Raw genomic sequence first — 27,254 nt, forward strand, 5'->3', positions numbered from 1 at the left:
TTAGAGACAACTGTGGCCCACCTTTGGCTAAGCATGAGCCTTAAATTTTCCAGGCCTATTTATTTAATGGCTCCTTCTCTCATTCAATCATCATCATTTTTCAAGTGGTCTTCCTATTGGAGAGAGGAGCCAGTGTTGATGCCTACACAGCTGGTGACTCACTGTTGTACGCATCATTCTCATGTTTGATATATGGATTCCATTTCGTAAGCACATCTCTAAGTTCTCTTCCTTTGACGTGTTCTTTTGTTCTTTTGTTTTTTTGTTCTTCTGTCTTGTGTTCAACAATTTATTTCAGCACTTGTCTACGCTTCCTTTGCTGCACCACTTTTGACACTTCAACACAACCGGCAACACTTTCGTCGTTGTCAAATGATTCGTAGTCCATGATCCATGAGTTTTTAGATTCCCTCTATCTCATAGAGGGAGTTTCAAAGGGAGATGTACTCACTTTGCCCTCAAAGAGGGCTCCTATTACTACATCTTTAGAGGGGGTCCTTGAATCTCCACCCTTAGAAGGGCCACCTACTCATCATGACATTCTTCACCCACCATTTACTCTTTGGGGATGGTTGTCTTCCAACAACCATTTCTCCTATTGATACCCAAGATCTTTATGTACCACCTAGATCCTAGCCTTGGAGGTTTAACTGTGACTTCGTGATGAGGCCTTCGAACTCCTTTTAACATGGAGTTATGGAGCTAGTGGCTTCTCTCCCAAGGTGGAGTCAGGTTCTACAACTCATCCCGCCTAATGTTCCTTACTACAAGTTATCTTTCAAGTGGAAATCTTGGAACATCCAAGGTTTTACAATTCATCCTGTCTATTGTACCTTACTATAGGTTCCCTTTTAGGTGAAAGTCTTGGATCTTTGGGATCCTCTACATCTTCTTTATATCTCTCTTCGCTTGTTTTTCTTCATCCCTTTTTTGACCTGAGAGGGGTTGTTAAGAAACCACTTCTTCAATTTACACACTTCATTTAGGGTTTTTGCACCCTTCCCTTCTCTCTCCAACCCTTCCACTACCCTCACACTCCTTCCAACAGACATTGTGGTTCGTGGCTGTCTACTCTATCTTTTTTCTCTACTTCAAGCGCCCTATTCCACAGCATCAAACTTTGCATTTTAAAACTTCTTCCTATCTGGCATCAAAGTTCATAGTAGGCGTCAATTTTTTTCTCCCTTCAACAGTCATTCTTGTGTTTCACTATCCAGAGGCCTTTCCTTGCCTGGCCACATTCTCTCCTGCCTGGCATTAGCTTCTTCATCCCTAGCGTCAACTCATCTAGCCCTAGGTATTTGCGTTTTGCAGCCTGGGAGATCCTACACATTTGGCATCATCATCTAGTACCTAGCGCCAACATCTAGGCTGCTCTCCTTGCGTTTCTCCCCAACATCTGAGAACTGCAGTTTGCTCCTTGAATAGCTGGTGAGCATCTTCTTCATCTCTGACGGCATCAAAGGACCGTGGTTAGCTCCCTCGACAGCTAACCACGACAACTACCCTTCACCTTCCTGTGATTACTTTGATAGCCCACTACCCGAAGGATTGCATTTTGCTCCCTTCACCATGCACATTCCCCACAGGTGCTACCACCTAATTCAAACATGGCCCCAGGTATCTGCATTTTGCAGCCTAGGAGATCCTACACATGTGGCGTCATCATCTAGTATCTAGCATCAATATCTGGGCTACTCTCGCGTTTCTCCCCGACATCTGAGAACTACGGTTTGCTCCCTCAATAGCTGGTGAACATGTTCTTCACCTCTAATGGCATCAAAGGACTACAGTTCGCTCCCTCAACAACTATCCTTCAACTTTCTATGATTACTTCGATAGCCCACTACCCAAAAGATTGCATTTTGCTCCCTTCACTATGCAAATTCCCCACAGGTGCTACTGCCTAATTCAAACAGGACAATGCAACCATCTTTTGAGCTTTGGCTCCACTGTATTAGCTTTTCTTCTCATAGCATGATTCAGTGCATCATCATCGTGTTCTTATGTTTCTGAGTTTCTCTTCTCTCAATGTTTGCCATACACACTCTGTGTTTCTTCCCGCAAACCCTACTGCCTCTCATCTCTTAGTCATTTTTTCTTGACATGGTATTCGAGCATAGATGTTATCTTGATAATATGGAGTAGAAGAAAACTCTATAATCAGAGATGTTCCACAAGGTAACCCTTTATCTTATATTTCATTTTGAGTATTAAGTTTAGTGCTTCACATTGACCTCCACATTTCCCACCCTTCCCTCCCACACTCACTTCCCACTTCAGTTCTTCTCTATTGCATCTACAACTCTACTTTAGTCCTACCATAGGTTATCCTATCTTAACTCGCGTAGTCTTCAATGTACATTAAGCATTTTAGGCCATCACTAGACATTTAGAGATGCACCGCTTTGCACCCTAGTGCGTTGTTGTTGGGAATGCCACTCGCGTACCATGCACTTCCCCATATCCACAAGTGTGTCACTCTCAGTCCTCTAGTCCCATTGTGTGGAGAATCCCCCTCCTACACACTATACCATTGTCTCCGATTGCTCAAATGCACAAACCCTCCTCTTATGTTGATCAGCCATATCTTTCATCAAAGTATTCAAGGAGTGGAAAGGAATCAACTACACATTTAAATCCTATCTTACCCTCCCAAATTGCTCCTAAACCAATTCAAATTGTCACTCAAAGGCCACAAATATTAGACCCCTACCCAAAATCACACCATCCACAACTAAGGGTTTTCTAACCCACACCAAAGTTGAATTCATTACCAATTCCCAAACCTACCTCAACTCCTTCCCTTATAAGAAGAAGATTGTCCAGCCACTTCCTCTATCCCTTGCTTTGTAAGTTACCCCAATCCTTTCTAATCTCCATCAAGTGCCTCATTCAACCTACTACCATGGTTAGCTCCAGCTACCACCCTTCAGCTTGGCAACTCCTATAAGCTACATTTTGCCCTAGCTTGTCAACACTATCATCATCTACAACAAGTAGTTTTTGCATTTTCAACACTTTTCTTCATCAACCTCTCCTCTGACTAATGCTTAGAGCACTCGAGATCCATCTTCGGTGGACGGAACACATCCCCTCCTCCTTAGCCCACTCCCATGAGAGCCACCACCTATTGGATAGCTCTCCTTCTAATCATCTTGTACATACTTTTAATCATTTACAACATTCATTCATTTACTTTAGAGTTCTCTTTTTTGATTGTTTGTACTTTTGCATTTGTGTTTGAGTTCTCTGTGTTTCAATCATGGTTTTGCACTCCGTGTTTCCTTTTCCAAACCCTAGCATATCTCCACAACTCCTGTTTATAGATGTGGATCCTTCCAAAGTTTGGGTGTTGTGCTTATGAAGACAAAAACCTTGGTAATCTTTGAGTTTTGGGGCTCTTTGAATGAGCCAATGATTATTTAATGTGTGATGCACCTTTTCTAGCTTAATAGCTAGAAAGCTACATTTTGCAATCCCAGTTGTTACCTACTTCTTCAGCAATCTTAGCTTGCCACCCATTGTCTAAAAGCTACCACTACCTCTTTCAATCTCGTCCAAATGCACAAATCTGTGTTTGCAAATGTTAATCATTCACAAGGGCTTAGTATGGTGCTCTTTAGCTCGACTCTCTACCTAGGAGCTTCAAAGAGACAAGTGTTCAAGGTTTTGTATTCACTCTATATTGTGTATTTAGTACATTGAGCATCATAAACTCGTTCTTCAATGTTCATTGTCTTTGAGTTACTATTCACCTCTGTTTTTCTACTAGACTTAGTTTTTATCATGCAGGTGTGTCTCTCTTTGGTGTTCAAGTATTTCCTTACACTCTCGGTCACCAAACCTATGATTCACCTCTAGTTTGTAAGGTACATCTATTGTATTGTGTTATCATTTGATTGCCTGTTCATTCATTGTTTGAGTTCTTGTGTTCTCTCTTTCACTGTTCGTTCTTCTTAGCATTCAGCAATTGTGATTCCTTTACTTCTGTTGCTCATTCTCCCAATAAGATGATGCGATACAACTACTAAGAGTGGAATGGAGCATATGCAAAAGCCTTGGACAAGACAGAAGATAAAAGGAGATTCTAAAAGCCTTAAATCAAGACATGAGACAACCAAAGAAACCCTAAAATGGACTACCCAGTTGCCTCTATTCGATGCCCAAAGAAGGCTAACACAATGCCTGAAACGTATGATTCATACGAAACTAATGCACACCCGTGCACACACACACACACACACACAGAACAACCTTTGCTCCTAAACTATTCCCAGTCAACCATACTAAAGCCGGGAAATACATGGTCACGATGTGCTTTCTATGGAGTTGTTTTGTGACAAACATCAAGATTCAGCCATTTCTATTCTCTGTGGTCAATTATTTTGGTACGATTGACATTGATATTAGTGTCTTTCCAAGGCACCTTGGCAGTGGCTTGATCAACCACTACTTGGATATTCATGGACCTCTCCAATTGTCATTGTGTATATGCTATGGTGGATCTTTCATGATTCTATATTCATTGTACTTGTAACCCATGATCTCAAACTTGAGAAGGGGTATTACATAGCGTATATCATAGGTGTGTACAAGCTTTGGACAACTTCGTGGGTTTAATCAGGCACCTTTCTCACTAATCTTCTTCTATTATCATTTACCAAATGGATTTGCTACAAAAGTAGGGCTGAATGTACCAGCTCCGACTGAACCTATCTATTTGTGAGGTGCATCTTGCTCTAGAGTTATGAAGACTAAGTCCTCCCATGTGGTGATATCTCACATGCATGAGATGACAAGACTAGTGTAGAAGACATCGTATTTCAATGATGGAAGATGAGACAAGAGTGTCACAAGAATGTTCTCTCAATAGATAACCTTACCCAAGAGTTGCTAACTCATCCCAAATCTCCTCCATCATATTGATGTGGACCTTTAGGATGGGGAGCTTTGTACAAACAATTGTCGTAGCTTCATCTCAAGGGTCATCGAATGCACAAACATCTTAACCTAGTATAAGGATGATACACGAGCAGTGTGAATGTGCCTGACATGCACAAAAATAGTCATTGTGCTTCATAAAAAAGAAAGAAATGGATACAATAATTGAGAGGAGAGAAAAGAGAGAAGATGAAGGTAGTTGGAAATGATGACTACAATAGTGAGAGAAGGAGATGGGCTAAAAAGCAATGAATGGGAAGATGGCCTGCCCTTTAAATAGAAAGTGAGGTTGAAAACTAACCAATTGGTCCAATGTGTTGATCACCTACTCCCAAATTAGTTGCTTGTCTATTGGACATGCACTTGCCTATCCAGACTCAACCTACTAACAAAGTGGCCACCCAAGCATAAAGTGTCCAAAGCTAGTCTATCTCCGCAAAGGTGTCATACCCAGCCAAGAACGAGGCATCCAACCAAAAAATGTGCAATCCAAACTACCTAGACATGAAATGCTGAAGAAGAAGAGTTGACTACTGAAGAAGGGCCACATGGGACTGCTGGTCGTGAGGTAGGCAAGTCCAAAAAGACCATGGACAAGGCAAAGAAACCCCGATCCCCAACTAATGTGCCTATGATGAAGGCTATTGTCTCAAGAAAGGGATTGACCAACAAAGTGTGTCAGAGCTCCATATGTCCTCACCAAACTCTGGTTGAGGCTCACTACATAAGACTTTGCTACTCAATACTCTTGCCTTTAAATGCTTGGGCTGTCAACCTTCCCTTGCCTACCCACAATTTCAATTGCTACTGAGCCAACAACCATTTGGAAGTGAGCCTCGTTCGATCTATACTTGAGTGATTCGAAACAGCACAGTCTCAGCGTGTGACATGGCAGCAAGTTAGTCCTCACAAATGACCAAAAGGCGGTCACTCAATGGGATTGGCCTAGGCACTTAGTGAAACTTTAGTTGAAAGAGTGATAGGACGTCCATTGCTTTACATCGATCTGGCATACTCTAAAGCTGACATCAAGCTTCAAAGCTCAAAATCAGTTCACCATTATATAAAATAACTCAATTTACATACAAAATAATTTAGTGCACAAGAATTGGAGATCCTATATGAGAGAAGAACAAAACCTTTTCAAGTTCTTGTCCTGATGTCATTAAGCTGCTGTTCGCTTCAATGGCAGCCTCGTTGTCCTTTTCACGTGTAGTGATTTTTGCCTCCTCTGAAAGAACTTCCAAATCAGCAACAGAATCAATTATCACCAAAATTAAACCATAATTAAGCTGCCCAAATAACTAAGCTCGCAATTGCTAATGATGATAGTGTGAACCATACCATCACCATGAGATTCACTTTCAGTAGCTTTTTCCAGCTGCGCCTGGGTTCCTGTCTGAACAATTGGCACGTCTCTAGATTCCTGGCTCTCAAAAGTTGTGATTGACCCATTTTCCGCAACCTTGGTGATGTCTGGAGGTTGATCATCCGGGCTACCAAATTTAAACAGGATGCTACCATCAGGAAACTCTACAAAGAGCAGAACATTTTTACTAGTCAAAAGTTTTGTTGTAGTAATCTTGAATTGCTTATCAAAAGGTGATCATCCATCCTGTTAGCTACTGTGCAGCTTGTCAAGAAGCTTTTTATATGTCTTAAGTGCCCGAACTAACCAATTGAAGATATCTTGTCCCCAAAAAAAAAAAAAAACGGAATATGGTATGAATGCTAGCACTTCAAACTATCAGCATTTCAGCACAAAACGATGCAAACTACAGCTGTGAGAAAGCAGTACAGTGTATCAAGAATCCACAAAGTTACCTTGTGAAGACAAAAGCATATCATCACCCGATGCAGAGGCAAAGCAGGCATAGCCGACGGAGGGGTTGGCAACCACGATGGACCGCAGGCACGGAAACTTCTTTGAGGCCCGGACATGTACGGCTCCTACGCAATCATGATTGAGGGAGACCTGCCAACGGCGATGGAGGTGGACGGGGGATGGGAAGCCCCTCGTGCTCAGGTTTGCAGCAATTAGCCTCTGGTCCATGGCGGCGGGGCGAAATGAGTCAGAGATTGATGGTGAGATTGTGAGCACGCAGGAAGGCTCTGCCAGCCATGGCCTGCGTGCTACAGCTCTGTACTCGGTTGCATTAGATGAAACCCTAAAAAGGAGCAGTCCAGGCTCAGACTTCTCTGGTGATAACGCTCTGATGGCATGCAGACAAAGGACACTCATCCAAATGGATATGTACGCAATGCTTCTGCAGGACATGACTGTGACCACTGCAAGGCAAGAGCCGTGACACGTGTAAGTCAAAATAATACATGCACTCCGGTAAAAGGGCGCAAAGGTTTGTTTGGGTGACTTTCAAAATTATGGAGAAAACCTAAAGATTATGTAACATAAGGAGGAGAGCTTTGGTATTCAAGAAATAAAGTGGAGTTTTTGTGAAATGTTATTATATTTATCTTTTAAAGGGAATGAAATGAGGGTAAAACTCAAAGCATCATAATCATGTTGAGCCTACATGGTTCATAGAAAAAAAAATTTAAAAGTCACATTTGAAAAATAGGGAGAGAGAGGATTTTGCAAGTACTTAGTGATGGGTCATTTATAACCCCTCTCTCTCTCCCCCCCATGTGGAGGTATCTACCTACCAAGCAATCATCACCTTCCAAAGGGGGCCTAAAGAATACCTGCAGCCTTTAGGCGCCTCAGTAGATGGGCTCCCCATGACTGCCTTTGTGGCTCCTCTCTTGGAGCCCTACAGGCCTATGATCACACTCTATATCTAGATCCTCTCAAACAAGCTTGGAATCGTGAAGGTCAAAGGAGAATCAACCAAACTCTGGCCTAAATTGGTCCCCATCAAGATGCATTATGCCAATCATTTCCATCTATTCAAGGTAACCCTCTTTACCTCAATAACAATATCCCTCCTCAAAGTCTTTCAAGCATTCTTACTTTTGGTTCCTGGCAAGTCAGTGTTCCCTTTCCCTCACTAGTAATAGCTCTGGCCATTGCCTGCATTATGCTAGCATGCATGGAGGCAATAATCTCCTCCCCAAAAACCTCAAGGAACCCCAAGCCAATCAACAAGAGCATGAAAACCAAACACCAACCAAAAAGACACCGGCCAAGTGCCGCAAGGAAGCTAATTGAAAGGAGTAGACAAGCAATCAAAAACAACCCCCCAAAAGAAGGCTCTATAACCCTCTCTAATGAATTAATCGATAGAGTGTTCCCAGAATACCATTCCCAATTTTTTATAGGTTTATGCCATGGGGCCAAACCCCCTAAAACGGTCCTAAGATCATAGATCAAGGATAACTTATGGCCCCTAGGTATTTGAGTGAAATCACCCAAATTTCTTCCCAACAATTATTTTATATTCTTATTCAAATCTAAGAAAATGACAATGAATGTCCTCTCATAAAGACCATGGATGCTTCGTAATTCTCCATTGACATTGTTTTAAGTGGCATCTCGAATTCAACCCCCATGGCCCCAAGCCCACTAATGTCCCAAAGTGGAGGCTGGAGTTTTTAAATCTCTTTGAACCCTTCTACCGTGTATTAGGCTCTATAGAAGCTTCATTAGGAAAGGTTTTGGGTTAGCGTTGAACATCCGAAATCAATCCTAGATGGCACCCCCTAATTCAGATAGAAGTTGATATTACCAGCAAGCTCAAGGAAACCATTATAATTAGGAATTCAAAGGGTTAGGCAATTAGAGCCCAAGCATTGGTCTATAAGAACCTCCCTAATGCATGTTTCAAGTGTATGAAACAAGGGCACTTTTTAGAGATTGCCCAATGTTAACCGCAGTGCAAAGAAAGTAAAAAGAAAATTAAAAAGGCGTAGGGCAAAGTGGAAAAAGTCTGCCCTCGACTCAAGAAATAGAAGGAAGAACGCAATGACAACCTTGAAAGTTTGAGGCTTGAAATGCTTGAAACAATAAGCAATCTGTGGGTCTTGGCGGTTGAGCAAGAAGCTCCCACATTTTGCATCTGTTTGTCGGGACCAATGAATTCAAGCTTTGAGTGCATGCGCGCTCCGAATCGAGCATTGATGTAGGGTTTGCTCCGAACCGGTGCTTGAGATAGGTAGGAAGCAAGGGAGTTGAAGAGGTATTCGATCTCCTTTGCAAGTAAGTTTTTCTTGTTTTTTGCATTTAGGTATGTAGGTTGGATTAGTGTAAGTAGTTGCTTGTGATTTGGATGCATTTAGGTTTTTTTAAAAACAGAAAAAACAAAGAAACAAACAGTAGGGTTATTGTTGTAAACAGGGCAAAACAAGAAGAAAAAGAGAACCCATATTCTAGCAAACTAGACCCACCCATGACCCCACGACATGCAAAGGCTAAACCCAATCTAGATGACACCCTCGTAGGCATCCAAATGTGTAGAACGGTTCATAGGGACACTAGACTCGTGAATCGCGATCTAATGGCCCAAAAAACGACCGCAACACTAACCCTCGGCCCCATGTCTCAATAGAGACCCGGACTCATTGACCAAATATGATGCCCCACAAACCACATGTCTAGGACATTGTAGAGACCAAAACAAACCTACTAGACTAGTTGTTAAATGCACAAAAGAATCAGGAAATGTGTATGTTGCACTGTGTTGTTTTCATTGAATTTGCACACTGCATCAATTAAACACTTGACCTGCACAAAAAGCTAATAGCTTGATTTCGCACAGCGCACTTTAAGAAGCACACCACTAGCATTTGAGTGCATATAACATTGAGAATTGTTTTAAATAACAAGGAACTCACCCAAAATGAGATAAGCTGAACAAATCCACTAGTCAACATCTCAACTGCCAAAGGATAGGACCCCGCCATTATAGTACCACTTTGCATGATGACCAAGAACTCTAGCAGACAGCCAACACATGTCCCTTTGCTCGTTCCATCTAACAAACTCAAACTCCAAGGGACCCTTGAATACTTGACAAGAGGGCTGGCAAGTAACGTGTCAAGAATCACGTGATGGGGGGATTTGCTTGAGGCTTCTACTGCACCAAACACACACTGTATACACAAGAGAAAGCTCACTCAAGAACACAATAAGAGAAATGGAGGCCAAACATTTTCTTGCTGATTTTTTCTTCTTCTTTCACACACTATACAATGTATACAAAGTATAGATAAGATACAACATAAAGGAAAGTGGCCTTCTAAGTCAAACAGTGCATAACCGACTACACTAATCGATTGGCACTATATCTTTGCCAACTGTAGGTAGGTGTAACAAACTAAATTTAATAAGTGATAAGTCAATGGCCATGTGAGTGTCATAATGACCACCAACGTGCTAAGTGTAAATGTGCGGATCCATCTAGCCAGGCGGTCCATCGTCAATGTTCGCACGTGTTGAGCTTGCCATCTCAACACTCCCCCTCAAGCTCAACTCTATCTCTGCAACTCCAAGTAAGCTTCGAAACTTTCGAAGCTTCTCTGCACCCAATGCCTTTGTGAAAATGTTAGCTATCTGATCCTGTGTGTTGACATATACTAAGTAAATCTCTCCTGTAAGTACATTCTCTCTCACAAAGTGGTAGTGTACCTCAATTTGTTTTGTCCTAGCATGGAACACTAGATTCCTAGCTAGAGGTATGCTACTCATGTTATCACAATGAATGACAACTGGACCATCTCCCTGCACGTCCAAATCACCTAATAACTTTTGAAGCCATACCACCTCACATGCTGCCATAGCAGCACCTCTATACTCAGCCTCTGTACTCGATAAAGCAATTGTAGGTTGCTTTTTGCTGCTCCATGTAACTACTGCACTACCAAGGGAAAATATGAATCCACTAGTAGATCTTCTATCTGACATACTACCAGCCCAATCTGCATCTGTGCATCCAAATACCTATACGTCCTTACCTACCTCATAAAAAAGTCCATCATGTAAAGTGGACTTCACGTACCTCAATATATGTCTAGCAGCATCCAAATGAGGCTTTCTAGGCATCTGCATAAACTAATTCACAAGGCCAACAATATAGCTCAAGTCTGGCCTTGTGATAGTCATGTAAATCAAACTCCCTACTATCCTCCTGAACATAGTAGGGTCTTCTATCTCATCCCCAACATCGGCACTAAACTTCACATTTTGCTCCAATGGTACTGAAAGAGGCTTACATGCTGTCATACCATACTTGCATAACATATCCAAGCCATACTACCTTTGGGATAGCAATATACCATCATCACATCTGATCACCTCAATACCAAGAAAGTATCTCAGCTCACCCAAATCTTTCATCTCAAACTTCTTCTTCAAGAAGTCCTTAACTTCAGCAATCCCATTGTCACCGTCACTTGTAATAATCAAGTCATCCACATAGATGACTATGATGACCAAATCTACATCTCCCTTTCTCACATAAAGTGAGTGATCAGCATCAAAAATACAAAATCTGATATTGACAAGATACTCTCCAATCTTGTCAGACCATGCTCTAAGTGCTTACTTCAGCCCATAGAGCGCATTCTTTAACCTGCACACATACGTGGGATGCTCTAAATCCTCATAACCTGCTAGCTGCTCCATATACACTTCTTCTTGCAATTCACCATGCAAGAAGGCATTCTTAACATCCATTTGCTGCAAACTCCAACCTTTGGTTGCTGCCAAGACAACCACACATCTAACAGTTGCCATCCTAGCAACTGGATTGAATATCTCTTCATAATCTATGCCATATGTTTGAGCATAGCCTTTTGCAACCAACCTAGCTTTATACCTGTTAATTGAACCATCAGCATTATGCTTGACTTTGTAAATCCACTTATAGTCAATAGCTTTCTTACCCTTAGGTAAGGGTACCAAATCCCAAGTCTTATTGGCTTCTAATGCAGCCATCTTCTCATCCATTGCTACATCTCAATGAGCATGACCAACGACATTCGCAAAACAAGTGGGCTCAACATCCTCAACTAGTTTCATCATATAAGCATAATGGTGAGCTGCATAACCTTCAAAACAAAATCTTTTAACAAGGTATCTGGTCCTGCTAGATCTGCGTACCATCAGACCACTCAATGGAGCCTTTACATTACTATGAGATCTCTATACACCTGGTGTCCTAACTAAAGAAATACTAAGCTCAGATTAGTAGATGCATCATTACCATCCAACACTTTATTCTTTCCTTTGTCCTTCATTGCAACACTTATAGATCCACTTGAAGATGTGGGGCTACTTCTTAGTCTCCCAGACCAAGGGTTCACTGTAGGTATAGTACCAAATGATGTTTCTAGTCCACTAAGACTTCGTGATTATTTTTTTTCTTTTTGCACATAGTTGTCATGATCATTATCATCATCTAATACATCACCAGCAGTGCATACCAGCTGCCCATCTCATCAAAGATAACATCCTTGCTCACTCTAAACTCACATATGACAGGGTTATAACAATGATACCCTTTTTGCTCTAAAGAGTATCCAATAAAAATACATTTTTCTGCCTTTGGATCAAGCTTCTTCCATAGCTCATCTGGCACATGAACATATGCAACACATCCAAATACCTTCAAGTGCGATACATCAAGCTTCTTGCCAATAAAGCATTCTTCAGGAGTCATCCCATGAACTGCAGCTGTGGGAGTTATATTCATAATGTAGACAATAGTATGGACAACCTCAGACAAAAAATGTTTGGGCATATTCTTTTCAGCCATTAATGCCCGTGCGACTTCTGCAATATGCCTATTTTTCTTTCTGCAACCCCATTTTGCTGTGTGATATACTTGCAAGTAAATTACCTCATTGTCCCATGAGTCCTCAAGAAGCCAGTGAACTCATTAGAGAGGTACTCTCCCCCTCCATCTAATCTCAAGCACTTCACTTTTAAGCCTGTTTCTGTTTCAATAGCTGCCTTAAAAGATTTGAAGTGCTCAAACACATCATTCTTTTTCTTCATGAAGTATACCCATAACTTCCTTAAATAGTCATCAATAAATATGACAAAGTATTTGCTCGCACCAAGAGATACATTTTGTGTAGGCCCCCAAACTTCATGTCCTGCGCCTTTGCACATTTGCATGTCCAATACGTTTATGCTATATATTCAATATCTGTAACTACTCCTTTTCCTTTAGCATACATAGCAGCATCCATTGCTGGAATTCCAGCATCTAAAGTGAACATGCTACCAACTCTACTTCCTTTTGCAACCAACCTGCACTTATCATTAGAGTCTTCTACAAAACAACCATTTGCATTGAATCGGACCTACAACCCCTGCTCTACTATTTGGCCAACAGACACTAGATTATTTGTGATTGATGGCACATGTAATACATCTATCAGACTCTTTGGCTGGCCATCATACAAGGACAAGGGAACATTTCCAATGTGTGAAATTGGGTGGCACGAATCATCACCCGTCTGTACATAACCTAGATTTTGTAAGTCATGCATCTCTCCAAACCATTCAATATGACTAGTTATATGATTAGATGCACCTGAATCGACATACCATACATCATCATGTGTCCCCTTTCCTGTACTTGCATTCATTGTATGCTACATAACAAACAAACACTCATTTTTGTCTTCGTTCTGTTGTGAAGACGATGCATAGTTTCGTTGCTGCAATTTACCACAGCGAATATCATCCTTCTTAGCATAACAATTGACTACAATATGACATGTTTTGCCACAATAATGGCAAACAATAGTAGAATTTTCAGAACCTCTATTCTGCCATCCACCTCTTCCTCTAGAGCTCCCCCTGCCTCTAAAGTTTCCTTGGCCTCCTGAAACCTACATTTCACCAAATTATTGATTGAACCTGTTTTGCTAGTTATCGCCAGTACATCCCATACCACGGCCTCTCGAAGAGGATCTACCACGTCCCCTTCCTAAACGTGAGTAAAATGCTTGGACTTCTTCACCATTTCTTTCAGACGAATCACCTTGCATATTGATCTCTTCGATAATCATGAGAGAGATTAGCTCATCAAAATCTGGAAATGGCTTCTGTACATATATTGAAGTAACAAATGATTTGCATGCCTTCTCATTGTTAAGGCCACTCAAAGTGGATGAAACCAAATCATCATCATCAGGCATTGCATCAATCGCCGCTAAGCATCTGCAATGCTCCTCACCTTCAACACATACTCCTTGACAAACATTTTTCCTTTCTTCAAGGCATTCAACTCTTGCATGAGTTGAATTTTTCGTACCTTTGTATTTACTAAAAACATGTTCTCAAAAATTGTCCAAGCTGCATATGAAGTTTCTGCATTTCTGATATGTCCCAACATCATATTATTAATGACTATAGATAGCCAGTATATTGCCTTTTTTTCTTTCTCATTCTATTCTTTCCATGCTTTGTCGAAAGGATACCCAGCTCTGGCTCATTTTCTTCACCTGAAACAAACTCATAAAGGCCATTTCCAATGAGGAAGTTCGTCACACGGAACTTCCATAAAAGGGTAGTTATTCTTGTCGAGCTTCTTAATAATGGGATTTCCACTATTCTCTGCCATTATCACAAACAAGGATACAACACAACAAGCTAGTGTTCTGCAATCTTTCACAACACGTGCACAACAAATACACCAAGCAACCTTTTTCACTGATTGCTCAATAGTACATGTAATCTACAACCTATTTGCAGATAAACCTTATGTTTGCTTCCTACAAAGACATCAAAAATTACAGATTCAAAATCTATAACATATGCACCCACTTTTGGTCTATATAGCCGAAATCACAGTGTACCCTGAAATTGCAGTCCGCTACCTTGCAGCTCTAAAACGGGGCCTGAAACGGCCTCAGATGCCCAAAATAACTGCGAAAAAGCAGTGCTCTGCTCGCACACCAAATCTCACAACAATCTGAGATTTTTGCTCTACCCTGCTTCTGGTGCCTTCACAAGCACTATCCAAGAGAGAGAGTGGAAGAATGGGAGAGCTTCTTACCCATTGCTTGCTTGCTCAAACCTTGCTTCTTCTCCTTCACTTCAACCTTCAAAATCAGCCTCTCTCAATGGTGCGACTCTGATATCAGGTCAAGAATCGCCTGATGGGGGGATTTGCTTGAGCTGCCATACCAAACACACACTGTATGCACAAGAGAAAGCTCATTCAAGAACACAAGAAGAGAGATGGAGGCCAAAACGTTTTCTTGCTGATTTTTTCTTCTTCTTTCATACACTATACAATGTACACAAAGTATAGATAAGATACAACATAAAGAAAAGTGGCCTTCTAAGTCAAACAGTGCATAACCAACTACACTAATTGACTGGTGCTATATCTTTTCTAGGTGTAGGTAGGTGTAACAAACTAAATATAATAAGTGATAAGTCAATGACCATGTGAGTATGATAATGACCACCAACGTGCTAAGTATAGACATGCGGACCTATCTAGCCAGGCGGTCCATCATCAATGTTTGCACGTGTTGAGCTTGCCATCTCGACATAACCGAGCTGCCAATCTCAAATACCTTAAGGATCTCATGGATGAGCCAAAGTGGAAGTGGACCAAAGTACACAACTTGAACCTGATGTACAATTGGACACTAATCACGGATGAGAAGAGGGTTAAGGCTAGAAGCATGGGGACGATGAGCAGCCATCGCAAGAGATAACAATTTGGATGACAAGTATGAAGATTGATACTCTACAAATGAGAAAAGTGAGGAAGAAACCGACACAGACGGCCAAGTGATTGAACAGATATGAGTAGACTCCAAGCCACAAAAAGTCAATGTTTTTAGGATCGAAAGAGGAATCTTCAGAATAGAATGCGATCGTACTTGGTTGGACCACCTAGGGGTGATAGATTACAAGCAAGTTGGATTAATTCAACCAAGTGCCGCACCACTCCTTAGAATAGAATTGGCCTCTGAGTTGCAACCACTAGGGGAAACTCCTTCTTCTAGCGAAGGTTGTGAGTTTGACTTTGAGTTGGAAGTAAGCTCTAAGAATGACTTGAAAATGCCTCGACCACCTAAATCAAATGCACCAAAGGGGACCTCCCAATCCACCTAAGGCATGAGTGGTTGAAGGAGGATTAAAAAAAAAATCAAGAGGATTGGAAATAAAAGAACAACAAAAGCCCTGAGACCTACCTAAGCACTTCATGAAGTTCAAAAAAGGTGATAGGGTAGTAATCTTATCAAGCGCTAAGAGGCAAGGACAAGTAAATGAACCTATCGAAGGGCCTACTAAGGTCAAGGAAGCCAACTTGGAAGGGGAAGGGCAAAAGCCTTGACCCGTATTCATGACCGACAACTTGACTGAGCAAGAGGAGGCTGATCTCATTGCTCTCCTGCGAGAGTTCATAAATGTATTTTCTCGGTCCTTAGATGAACTCAAAGGAGTTGATGTGAGGGTCATGACCCATAACATTCCGATGACTCTACATGCAACATCAGTTAAATAGTGGCCATACCGGATGAACTCAAAGCATGCACACATCGTCAAGGAGGAGATAAATAAGCTTTTAAAAGCCAGATTCATCTACGAAATCGACCACATCATGGACTAGGTATCACCCATAGTGATTGTCGTGAAGAAGAATGAAAAGATTCAAATGTGTGTAAACTATAAAAAGGTCAATGCTGCAATGAAGAGAGATAACTATCCACCATTGGCCTACATGGAGCATATGCTCAAAAGAGTAGCAGGAAAAGAGGCTATAGTTTCATGGACAACTTCTCAGGTTATAACTAGGTATAAGCACACCCCAACGATAGGCATAAGATAGCGTTTGCAACATAATGGGGTGTGTTTGCCTACATAGTCATGCCATTTGGGCTAATGAATACACTAACCACCTTTCAATGCCTCATGTGTACCATCTTTAAAGACATGCTTAGACAAGAACTGGAGGTGTTTGTTGATGACCTACGAGTTCACTCCAATCGGAGGAAACGCCTAGATAAACTTCGTGCAATCCTTGTGCAGTGTAGGCTATATAGCCTCTTCTTGAATCCCTCAAGGTACTATCAACGATTCATTTTGAACTATGCAGTGATCGCTAGATCCCTTTACAAATTGTTAATCGTATTCTAGTGGACCGAGGATGCCAATGCGACTATGAGGAACTAAAAAAGGCTCTCACAACCACACCGATTCTACGAGCCCCATATTGGAACATAATATTCCACGTGCACATTGATACATTGAAGTGCCGTTGGGGACAGGGCATCTTGATGTGTACTTGTTTAGCATGTCTAGTGGAAGAGACATTTTCAAGGCTGATCTAATGCCATATTGGGCATATGACATAGTCCAAGTCCTAGAGCATGGGTTGCCTGAGAGACTTATAGAGAAGGCTAGGCTAAAGCACCTTATCCTTAAGATTTAGCCCTATCAGTCAGTCAACTCTATAGTCTAGGACATGACGAGTTATTATGAAGATTTAGCCCTATCAGTCGATCAACTCTATAGTCTAGGACATGACGGGTTATTATGAAGATGTGTGTGAGAGCACGAAATGTATGAGATGCTTGCTAAAACACATAGTGGAATTGCTGAAGGACACTTCAACGGAGACACTACAACATGCAAAGTGCTCCAGTCTCAACTATGGTGGCCCACTCTATTCTGTGATCCTGCTAAGTTCATGCGCTAGGAACACGACTAAGTTCCTTTGGGAGCAAGTGATCTCGTGATTCCAATTGCCCAATCGAGCTAGTTAGTGATCAAGGCATGCACTTGGTTAATGAAATCATTGTCCATTTGCTATCCACATTCTTGATCATCCATAGAAAATCATCACCATACTACCCTCAAGCTAACGATCAGGTGGAATCTATGAACAAGATCCTAGCAAAAGTTCTAACTAAGGTAGTCTCTTACTCACGCAATGATTGGGATAATAAACTCATGGCAATGTTATGGGCCTATAGGCAGCCTACAAGACGGCCATAGGGCAAACACAATTCAAGATTACCTATGGGACTGAAGCAATCTTGCTAGTGGAGTTTTTCATTCCAAGCTTGAGAATAGCAGTGCAAGAGAGATGGGATGGCAAGGAGGCATGGACGAAATGCCTACCAGAGCTAGAAAGCCTTTTTGAAACCCAACTCCTAGCTACCCATGCACTAACCTATGAAAAGGCAAGACACAAGAGTTGGTTTGACAGTGTAAAGGGCCATAAGCAGAAGATGAAGTTCAGAGGATTGGGGCCTTTCAAGGTCTGCAACATCAGTGAACTAGCAACACAGAGCTTAAGACCCTAGAAGGAGAGGGCGTAGGCTTCTTTGATGGCAGTCGCCTCAAGAAGTACTATCCCCCAACACATTCATTACACGAGCCTCCAATGCTAGAACCCCCTGTAAACGTAAGAGTAGCCACCACCACCAGTGAGATAGAGGATGAGGATGAGGAAATGGTAGAACCTGCCTACCTATGTATATCAATGACTGCCCAGAAAACACATATCTTGGATGCACTCATTGATGAGGGAGATGATTGTAATATTCTTACACACGATCATTGGACCCTCGTTGGTCAGCCCCAACTGTAGACTACCACAATGCTAAACTCAACCCATTTGGGAGATAGTCCTACTCACTAATGGGAAGGTGCAAAATAGCAATCTCTATTGAGATTGAAAGGCTACCTATGATCTTCTATGTCATGCCTAACACTAAGACCGTTGGTAAGGAATTGATGGTAGGATGCCCATTTAAGAAAAAAGCACACTACAATGTCGATTATGACTCACGACACATTCACCTCACCATTAGCAATGTTCGGATAGTTATGGCTTTCAACAAGGGCAGGACAGCTCCATTGTAGTCTATAGTGCCATTAGTAGAGGAACCAAGTGCAAGGTCTAAGGAGGGGGGTCGTAACTTGTCCCACCTTGCCAAGACAAACCAGCTACCACCTAAAGGAGACACATCCAAGACCACTAAAAGCAGTACCTCAAAATGGGTGCCCAAAAATGGCAACCGCAATTGCCTAGAAATGACCAAACAATGCAAGGTTTATGGTCAACTTGCAACTTGATGTACATCTCCTACATCTCCATAAAGCTATCCATTGCCCAAGACTACAAGCGACACGCATGCCCCTCAATCTAGGCCCTCCAGCCCATCTCCACAAAACAGTAAGTCAGCCATAAATGAGAAACCAATTGGCTCAACAAGCACCAAATACATAGATCCCCAATAGGATTATTGACCAAAACTGTAGCCCCTTGCATCCAAACCAACTCAACCTGACAATTCTATCATTCCAACTACTCCACAAGCAAATAGTAGCACACAAATTGAGCCACAAGTTGAATCCATCTCACACAAGTGGCCGATAAACACCCCATTGAACCACCCATGAGGTAGGCATCAATAGTTGAGCTATCTAGCTCAACCAACCTCCCACCGACCTTAAACCCTCCTATAAGCAGAGATCCATCCTTACATTGGCCTCAAATGACCTAGCCACCGCGAATATGAGGGACAACCTTGTCACCTGTATGAGATGCTTGGATGCCACATTCACCACGCTAGCCAAGAGCTATGAACGGTTGGACTTAGGCCTCCTTGATGAGACATTAGCAATGGAAGTGTGCTCCTTGCCATGCACTTGGGAGGAATATGAGTTTGTGTTTGTCAAGATTCTTGAAATGGATGTTGCCTTGATTGATAGTGAGATCTCTCAAGAGTAAGCTTGCACACAATGACTAATCACATCCTATCACATGAGCAAAGTCTTTGCAACAACAAACCAGGAGCTAGAAGAGCTGACAAAGCTAGCCAACTCTGACTCTTCCTTTATGTGAAAATGGTATGCTCTGCATCTTCAATGGAACAAGAGGGCTACCAAATCATGACTAATGCCGAGCAGAGACACGCAATCAAAATTGCTAAGTATGACCCTACCTATGTGGCTCCTAATCTCGTTCAAAGTCTTGTCCATCATGCGCAAATGACCTTTAGAGAAATATGTCATGGCCCACCCCTATTTCAATTGAATGCCGATCAAGGAAGAACTACATATTGCTAGTAGGATGAACTTTGGTGACTTCCTCTCACTGATGACTTGACCTACATTGCATATGTAAGCATTAGACCTAATGACATGGACTGTCACGCCCACTTAAATTATAACCCAAACTTCTATGATTTGCTCATGACGAAGTAAAGCATAGCAAGCATGCGCTTCATGCCCTGCGCCCTTCGTCCCCCAATCCTAGGAAGGATTTTCATCATTCCCAAGGGGAGGGGGTAAGGCAAAAAAGAAGACACGACTTGAACCTTAAACCAAACTTTAAAAAAACAAAAAGGACTGTTAAAAGTCAAATTGTATTTTAAGGACAATTTTCATGAAATGTTGGGCAGAACTACGTGGACTGATTGAAGCAAAAAGAATTATTCTATACTTGAGCACTTCATATTTTCATAGTATATATTCATTACCCCCTCATCTTTTCGTAAAAAGTCATGTTAAGTAAACTAATAGTGAGTTGTTGCATCATGATAGGAACCTGAGATGGCTGGGCAAGACAAAGATAGCAAGCTCCCATTCTCGGAAGAAGATCAAGACAAATACAACCTAACAACGGAAATAAGGGCCTTTAATAAGTTAAGTTTCAGAAGCATTCAAAACTTAGAAAGTGTGACGATAAAAAAGCAAGTGGTGAAATAGATGGTTGACTAGGGTAACCTCGGTAAATATATGGTGAACTTTTGATGCGAATAGGAACCGTGCAAATGTGAGATAGGGAGAAGAGATTTGCAGAGTAGAAGTGGAGTTGAGCCTGAAATGGTATAAAGAGCTTTAGGACTGGTCAACAAGTCGGAGAGGCAGCCCAAAAGAGATGTTTATAGTATGCTAGGGATGGACAAGGCCCAAGTAGACACAAATGATGGATTTAGCTTAACTAACATCCTCGACCCTGACATCAAGCTATAAGCAAAGACAATCCATGCTCTATTCTCTAATTAGAGAGGTACAATGCCTTGACGAGTAGGATTGGAGTGACATTGCTCAAGAGTCTCACGATCAAGTCTCTAAATGAGATCAATTGGAATGGTTGCATGCATAAGACTATTGAATCCTTAGTGAAAGCACTAGCCACAGGAGCCAAAGCAACATGTGGGAGTCTCTGGCTTCCATAATAGAGACCACAAGGAAATAGCCAGCAACTAGGGCCTCCATCATAGGCTTTGGAGGTGTACTCATCGCCATCATCTAGGAGGTTTTTGGGGACTTGGAAATATAGGAAGTGGTAGAAGAAACCCCCGAGTACTCACCAGCCCACAAATCGCCAGTGCTATCACCCGGAAAGAAAGAAGCTCCACCCTAAGCCCACCAACAACAGAAGGCCTTAAGCAAGAGAATCATTAGGTGAGGAAGGGAAGGAGGGCTCAATCCCATTGAGCTGAGGTGCAAAAAGAAAAATCAAGCTAAGCATCCTAGGGAAGAGGAAGAAAATCGTAGCAGAAGAAGACCAGGAAGTATAAGCTGCACAAAAGGAATCGAGGGAATTAGAAGATGAATAGAGAAAGAAGTAGGAAGAGGAAGAGGAATGAGTAAGAAAGGTGGAAGAGGAGTCAAGAAGGGAGGAAGAGGAATGAAGAAGAAAGCAAGTAGAAAATGAGGAAAGGCTAAGGAGAGAAGAGGATGAGAAAATGGCTCTCGCCATTAGGCCGTTGGTCACGCAACCCTCCCATGCTGAAGAGCTAGACAGAAGGAGCCTAGTTGATGCACCTGGAATCAGCTCCAGTAGTAGTAGAAGTGGCTAGAGGACCTGTGGTGGAAGGCAAAGGGAAGGCCCCATTGGACCCGCCTTTGCCCGTCACAGGCACTACCGCTATTACCACCCAAGAAATCAGAGATGCTATAGTGGACCAAAGCAAGGTATGGCATGGGTGCAATACTAAGTCAACACAGCGCAGCATCTTGGACCAACACTGAGTGGAGGAGCCTCCATACCATGGACAAAGAGGCCTTCCACTGTGGATGCTAAGTCCAGAAGAAACCAAAGAAGGCTAGGGTGGAAGCCTTGAACATTTCCATACCTGCAGCCATGCCAAGGTCGGCGCAATAGGATGAGTACGTCAAGGAATTGCTAGCCCAGTTGAAAAAAATAAAAGACGAGAGGAAGGTAGCACTCGTGCAGAGCTGGAAATTGAAAAGGAAACATTCTCAGCCTACCAACTTGAAAATACACGCCAAATAGCCATCCAAGAAAGATAAATAAGTGAGTCAAGGAAGAGTTAGAAGCCAAACATTCAATGATAGAAGGGAAAATGGAGGAGAAAGTCACAAAAGAGCCCCATGGTGAGAGGGAAGCGGAGAACAGGTGATAATGGAGAAAGACTTTTTGGTTCTCTAGCAGCAGCGAAACGAGTAGATGGGAGAGTACCTTGAACAACTAAAGAGAATTGGAGACAAGCTCACTGATAAGTAGCTAGAAAGGGTCAAGACCCAAGCCTAGACAGAGTGCAAAAAGGAGAAACAACAAAAAGAAGGATCAAGGAACTGCATGAGACCAAGGCATAAAGAGACAAAGTGGCAACCAAAAAACTAATAGAGATGGAAAACCAATTTCATATGGCCCTCTTAGAATGATAATGATTGGTAAAGGAGTTGAACCATCTCAAATAGCAGAAAGAGGAAATGCTCGAAATATGGAAGAATTAAGAACATATGGTCATGATGATGTCTCAGTACCAAAATCAGGGCCTAGAGAGGATGAGCGAAAAGACTAGGGTGTGGGAGGAATAGACCACTAGAAGACTTAGAGATATTGTTGAACACTTCGCCTTGTTAGAAAGCAAACGAATCATGACACTAGCTAGGGTGGAAGCAACGGAGGTAGGTCTTGAGGTTCAACAACATGCCTTTTTGAACATAGTCCTGCATGTGACTCAAGCTAGGGGTGAAGACACCATAGAAGGACTGCAGAGGAAGCTAGAACTTATAAGACGATCCTTGAGATATGGGCTCCATGAAAGAGTATTGAGATAGAGCACTAGCCTAAGCACAAGGCAACAACGACAATACCTGAGGCAAGTTGGGCTCTCGACGAAGGAGTTAGAGGAGTTAGGGTTTAGAGAGCCATAACAACTAGCTCAACTACCCACTGCAACTCCAATGGAACCACTAAGAGAAGAAGGGCCAAACTTCGAAGAACAAGGCCAAGACGAAGAAGAACAACCACAAGTGTCGAGCCCAGCATAGTAGGTGCAAGCACACATGGAAGAGCAGGGTAAGGAAGCCATCCTTGAGGGGGTTGTGGAAAGGAAGCACAAGCAAAGAGAGCAAGTAGAGTTGGCACGTAGGAGACTCTAAGCAAGGCCATAGCAAGTTCTTGAGGTCAAGGTCCCATAAAGAGAGGAATGCCACCCTATAAATTGGGCCCAGGAATTGGCTATTTGGGAGCAATGGAAAAATCAAAGCCGGCCCTTTGAGTTCTCTTTCCACTATCCTTGTTCTTTAAGTTTAAGGGTGGTGGAGCAGGTGATCAGGCTTGCGCAATGACTATTGAGGAACAGGTGGACAGAGGAAAGAAGAAGACACCCCACAAGGTGGCAAAGAGAGCCCGCAGATTATCGTGGCAAGAAAGGGTTTGGGAGATTCCAAAGACCATCAACAGATAGGAAGCCCAACCACAATGGCAGTGATGCGTCTAGGACACCAACCTTGATGCTTGGATGGCCTTCTGTAGCACCATACCAAATGAGTGCAATGACCCTACCTACATGCTATTTCTGCAGAGAATAGGTAGATTACAGCCCAAAAATGTAGGGCATATATGACTTTTGAATGATCTACAATGTGAATGCAGAAAGCCTAGAGGAGTGCCTAATCTTCACACTGAATGGGACATCCGCTTATCCATCATGCACTTCCTCGACTAGTTCTCTTCATGCTCTGATCTTGCCTTTATTACCACATGCAATTATCTTAGGGTACTTTGGATTTTGCTCCAAAAAAAGCCCACGGCGGAAGAGGCTCGACTCCCGCCACTCTTTTTTGTTCTAAACATAGGTATTGATGGTTGTGTGATGGCCCATCTAATGATAAGGGCCACGCTCTTGCCTTCTTTTTGCATGGCCATCCTAGAAGATATGAATGATAGCTGGTTTACCACGTGCAGCCACCCCTTCCTAACAATGATATCTCTAAATGTACGCATTAACATAAAAGGCTACTTGCAGAGTAGATCCTTCCTTACCAAGTCCCTTAGGTCCCCTCGTAGTAGTGTAGCCTTTGAAGAGCATATGGATGAGGCCTAGCGTACTTTCTCACCATGTATTAAGTGTCAAGAAAGACAGAAAGAAAGAAAGAAAGGGAGCAAAAATAAAAGAAAGGAGAAAAGGACAAGAAAAGACAAAGAAAAAGCATAAGAAAAGGACAAAATGGAATTTTCATGTAATATCAGAGTAACACAAACACCGCACCTAGGGGTTCTCAAGTTAGATGCGTTTGGTGGCCTTGGTTAGCTAGGCTTCGTGCCTAACCCCTAGCCTTTCTTATCCCCACACTTCACACTTAGGGCATATCAAGGGCAGGACACACCTAGGGAGTTTGTGCTTACCTATGGTAGACCTGTCTCCCTAAGTCACACCCTTCACACCTTCCTTGTACACAAACTGGGTCCTCAAGTGTGGGACAATACCATAGGGTAAAGCTAGCTCTTTACCGGATGGGGATCATGTGGTTGCAGTCATGGGAACTGACTTGGTCTTACATCAGCTTGTTGCTTTCCATGAGAGGGCAACCATCTTTTACATTACAGGAAGGACTCCCTTGATCACTAGGATTCGTGCTTGGCTGTAGTCCATGCTTGTTAATGTTGAATAGTGCCAAGATGATGCTTCGGGGCATGTGGAGGTCCCTCTTGTTGAAGAGATTTATGATGGTCCAAGGGGGTTTTTTGAAGTTCTTTTTTGTTCCTTGAAAGTGCGGGCTCACATTATGCAATGCATTCCTTTGTTCGTGGATGGGCAGCTAGTACATATGGTCCCTTGGAGGCCTATGGCCGAGTTTCAGGAGGTGTTGAGGCGGGCCTGCCCAATTTGGGTGGAGATGGTTGATTTTCCTGCACATCTTTGGCGACTCCTTCCTTTGGTTTTGAGAACCCTGGGTGAGGTATTGGTGGAGCCTCAACTGGCTTCCCGCAATAGGAACAAGGCATGTATGCTTTGGGATACCCAACTCCCAATTTCACTCGCACGGACACCCTACACTGCACGATGAGGTAGACACACTCCCAAGTAGTGCAATTTCTTTTTATTTTTCAGGTACACTCAATAATTGCGATCAACCATTGACATTGGAGACCTTGTTACCCAATCAAATCTATCCTCGACCTCCACAATCTCTCATTCAATTTTGTGATGCTTCTTCTCCCCATCCAATCTCCACAAAGCCCCATCACCAACCCACATGGCAACCCTTCAACCACTTAAGCCCTCATCAACAAGTGCCAGCAAGTGCCATGGGAATGGGAAAAAAGGCAGCTCGGTTAAAGAAATAGGAGGAAAAAAGGCCAAAAGCACAAGGACAACCTTAAAATTTTGGGGCAAGCACAAAAGAGGAAAGGCACATTTTAAATATAAAAGCATACTCTAAATCCTTGTAAAAGAGCGTCGGACTCCATCTTATGCAATTTGTAAATGTAGATGGGCATGGGTGAAGGCACAGTGCAAATAGGAAGGGAGTAGGAAAAGAGAACCTAGGCTAAAATGACCCGCATGTAAAAAAGGGATGGGTGTTTAAAGGGGATTAGGGTTTTATATAAAAGGCAAAAAGTGAATGAAGAAGCTCATTCTTGTGTGTGGCAAAAACTAGCTCTCCTCCTCCTCCTCCTCTTCTTCTGCTTCTTCTTCTTCTGAGCTTGTGCTTAAGAGAGGGAGTGAGTGTGTGAGGGTGAGGGACTGTGGTGGAGAAGCTCTCCATCTTCTCCTCTCTTATTCTCTTATTCTCTTATTCTCTTCTCTTCTCTTATCTCATGCACGGCAATGGAGCTTGGGGCTTGAGGATCGAGCTTGCACCTTGGATCGTGGAGCTATTGGAGTGCTTGATTGAGGAGGCAATCAATCGAGGATGGAGGTAATCTCACTATACTCGTAAGTGTGAGAGGATGTACAGCTATGTGAGAGGTAGCCATTGCACTTAGCTTGAAACGCTTGAAACAATAAGCAGTTCGTGGGTCTTGGTGATCAAGTGAAAAGCTCCCACACCCAAAGTGGGGCAACTCAAATAAAAAGGAGAATAATAAAACCTCCTCATTTGAGGTAGATGGTCAAGGCTTTGAGAAAATGCAGAACAAAAAAAATCAGCCAAGAAGGGGGTAGTGAAACTAAGAAAATCTCCTATAAAGGCAATAGCAGCAATATGTATGCAACTCTCCTAATAAATCTTGATAAGGATGCAATCGATAGCAAGGATAACCCTAGACGCCCTATTGATAAAATGGAATTGAAAAACTCTAATGAAGTGTTTGTGGATAGCACATATATTTTTCAAGGCATACCAATGCTAGAAGACTCGTTTCAGGAGATAAATTATTTTAACATGAATAAGATGCATGAAGAAGAGCTGGAGGGGAAAGGTGATAAAATTTTGTTAGATGATAAGTAACGCTACCTACATGCTCTATTCAACAATTGAAAACAAACAATGCTAATAAAAGTTTGTCCCACCTCAACATGTAGCCAAAAATAATGATTAACAAGTTAAGAATACTCTCCTATAACTCTAAGAAATTGACAAATTTCACCAAAGTTATGGTCATCGACAATTGGCTCTACCATAAGAGCCTTAATCTAGATTTTATCAGTCTTTAGGAGATTAAATCCTCACACAAAATCTTAGGTCCAAAAAATATGATTAGGTTTCCTCTCTGACCATGAAGGAGGCAGTGATGGTACAAGTTATAGGTATTTATAGGAAAATATATTCATTAGTGAAGAGGATTGTGAAGGATTCGGTTCACAATTGGATCATGATCATCCTCGAACAAAGAAATAGCTTTAGTTTCAATTTATACTTTGGGCAACTACAATAGTAGGGCTAGAATCTAGAACTCACTTGAGAGCTTACTCTCCTTCAGGGGACTTCAATATGGTAGAATCTATTTCCAATAGGCTAGAGGGGCTAGGCAACTAGGTACGTGGGATGGAAACAGAGGCTTAGGATAGCATCAAAGGTTTTCATAAGCTAGTTGATGTCAATCCAAACATAGGTTTCACCTTGTCCAAATACTAAAAGCTACTAATCTTAGAAATGTGATATTTGATAGATGTTATGTTGAGAGGATACCCCTCCTATGGAGGATAAATTTACT

The 27,254-nt window shown here is 42.2% G+C and overlaps 1 protein-coding gene across 2 annotated transcripts in view; it reads right to left on the reverse strand.

The window, feature by feature from the left end:
• LOC148017664 (putative protein phosphatase 2C 71) overlaps positions 1-7,242 on the reverse strand; it is a 107,813-nt gene extending 100,571 nt beyond the window's left edge. The window contains exons 1-3 of one of the 2 annotated variants that reach the window (XM_087662438.1): positions 6,769-7,242; positions 6,289-6,477; positions 6,084-6,184 (exon numbers count right to left, since the gene is read on the reverse strand). In XM_087662438.1, coding sequence (XP_087518564.1) covers positions 6,084-6,184; positions 6,289-6,477; positions 6,769-7,222 — 744 coding nt within the window. In that variant the 5' untranslated portion in view covers positions 7,223-7,242. The remainder of the gene's footprint in view (positions 1-6,083; positions 6,185-6,288; positions 6,478-6,768) is intronic. The other variant, XM_087662439.1, reaches the window with a different exon arrangement.
• Between the last annotated feature and the right edge of the window lie 20,012 nt (positions 7,243-27,254).

Source organism: Lygodium microphyllum, chromosome 22 (assembly GCF_053477565.2).
Source record: "Lygodium microphyllum isolate KBCC chromosome 22, Lygodium_microphyllum_v1.1.10, whole genome shotgun sequence".
In the NCBI taxonomy this organism is placed as follows: domain Eukaryota; kingdom Viridiplantae; phylum Streptophyta; class Polypodiopsida; order Schizaeales; family Lygodiaceae; genus Lygodium; species Lygodium microphyllum.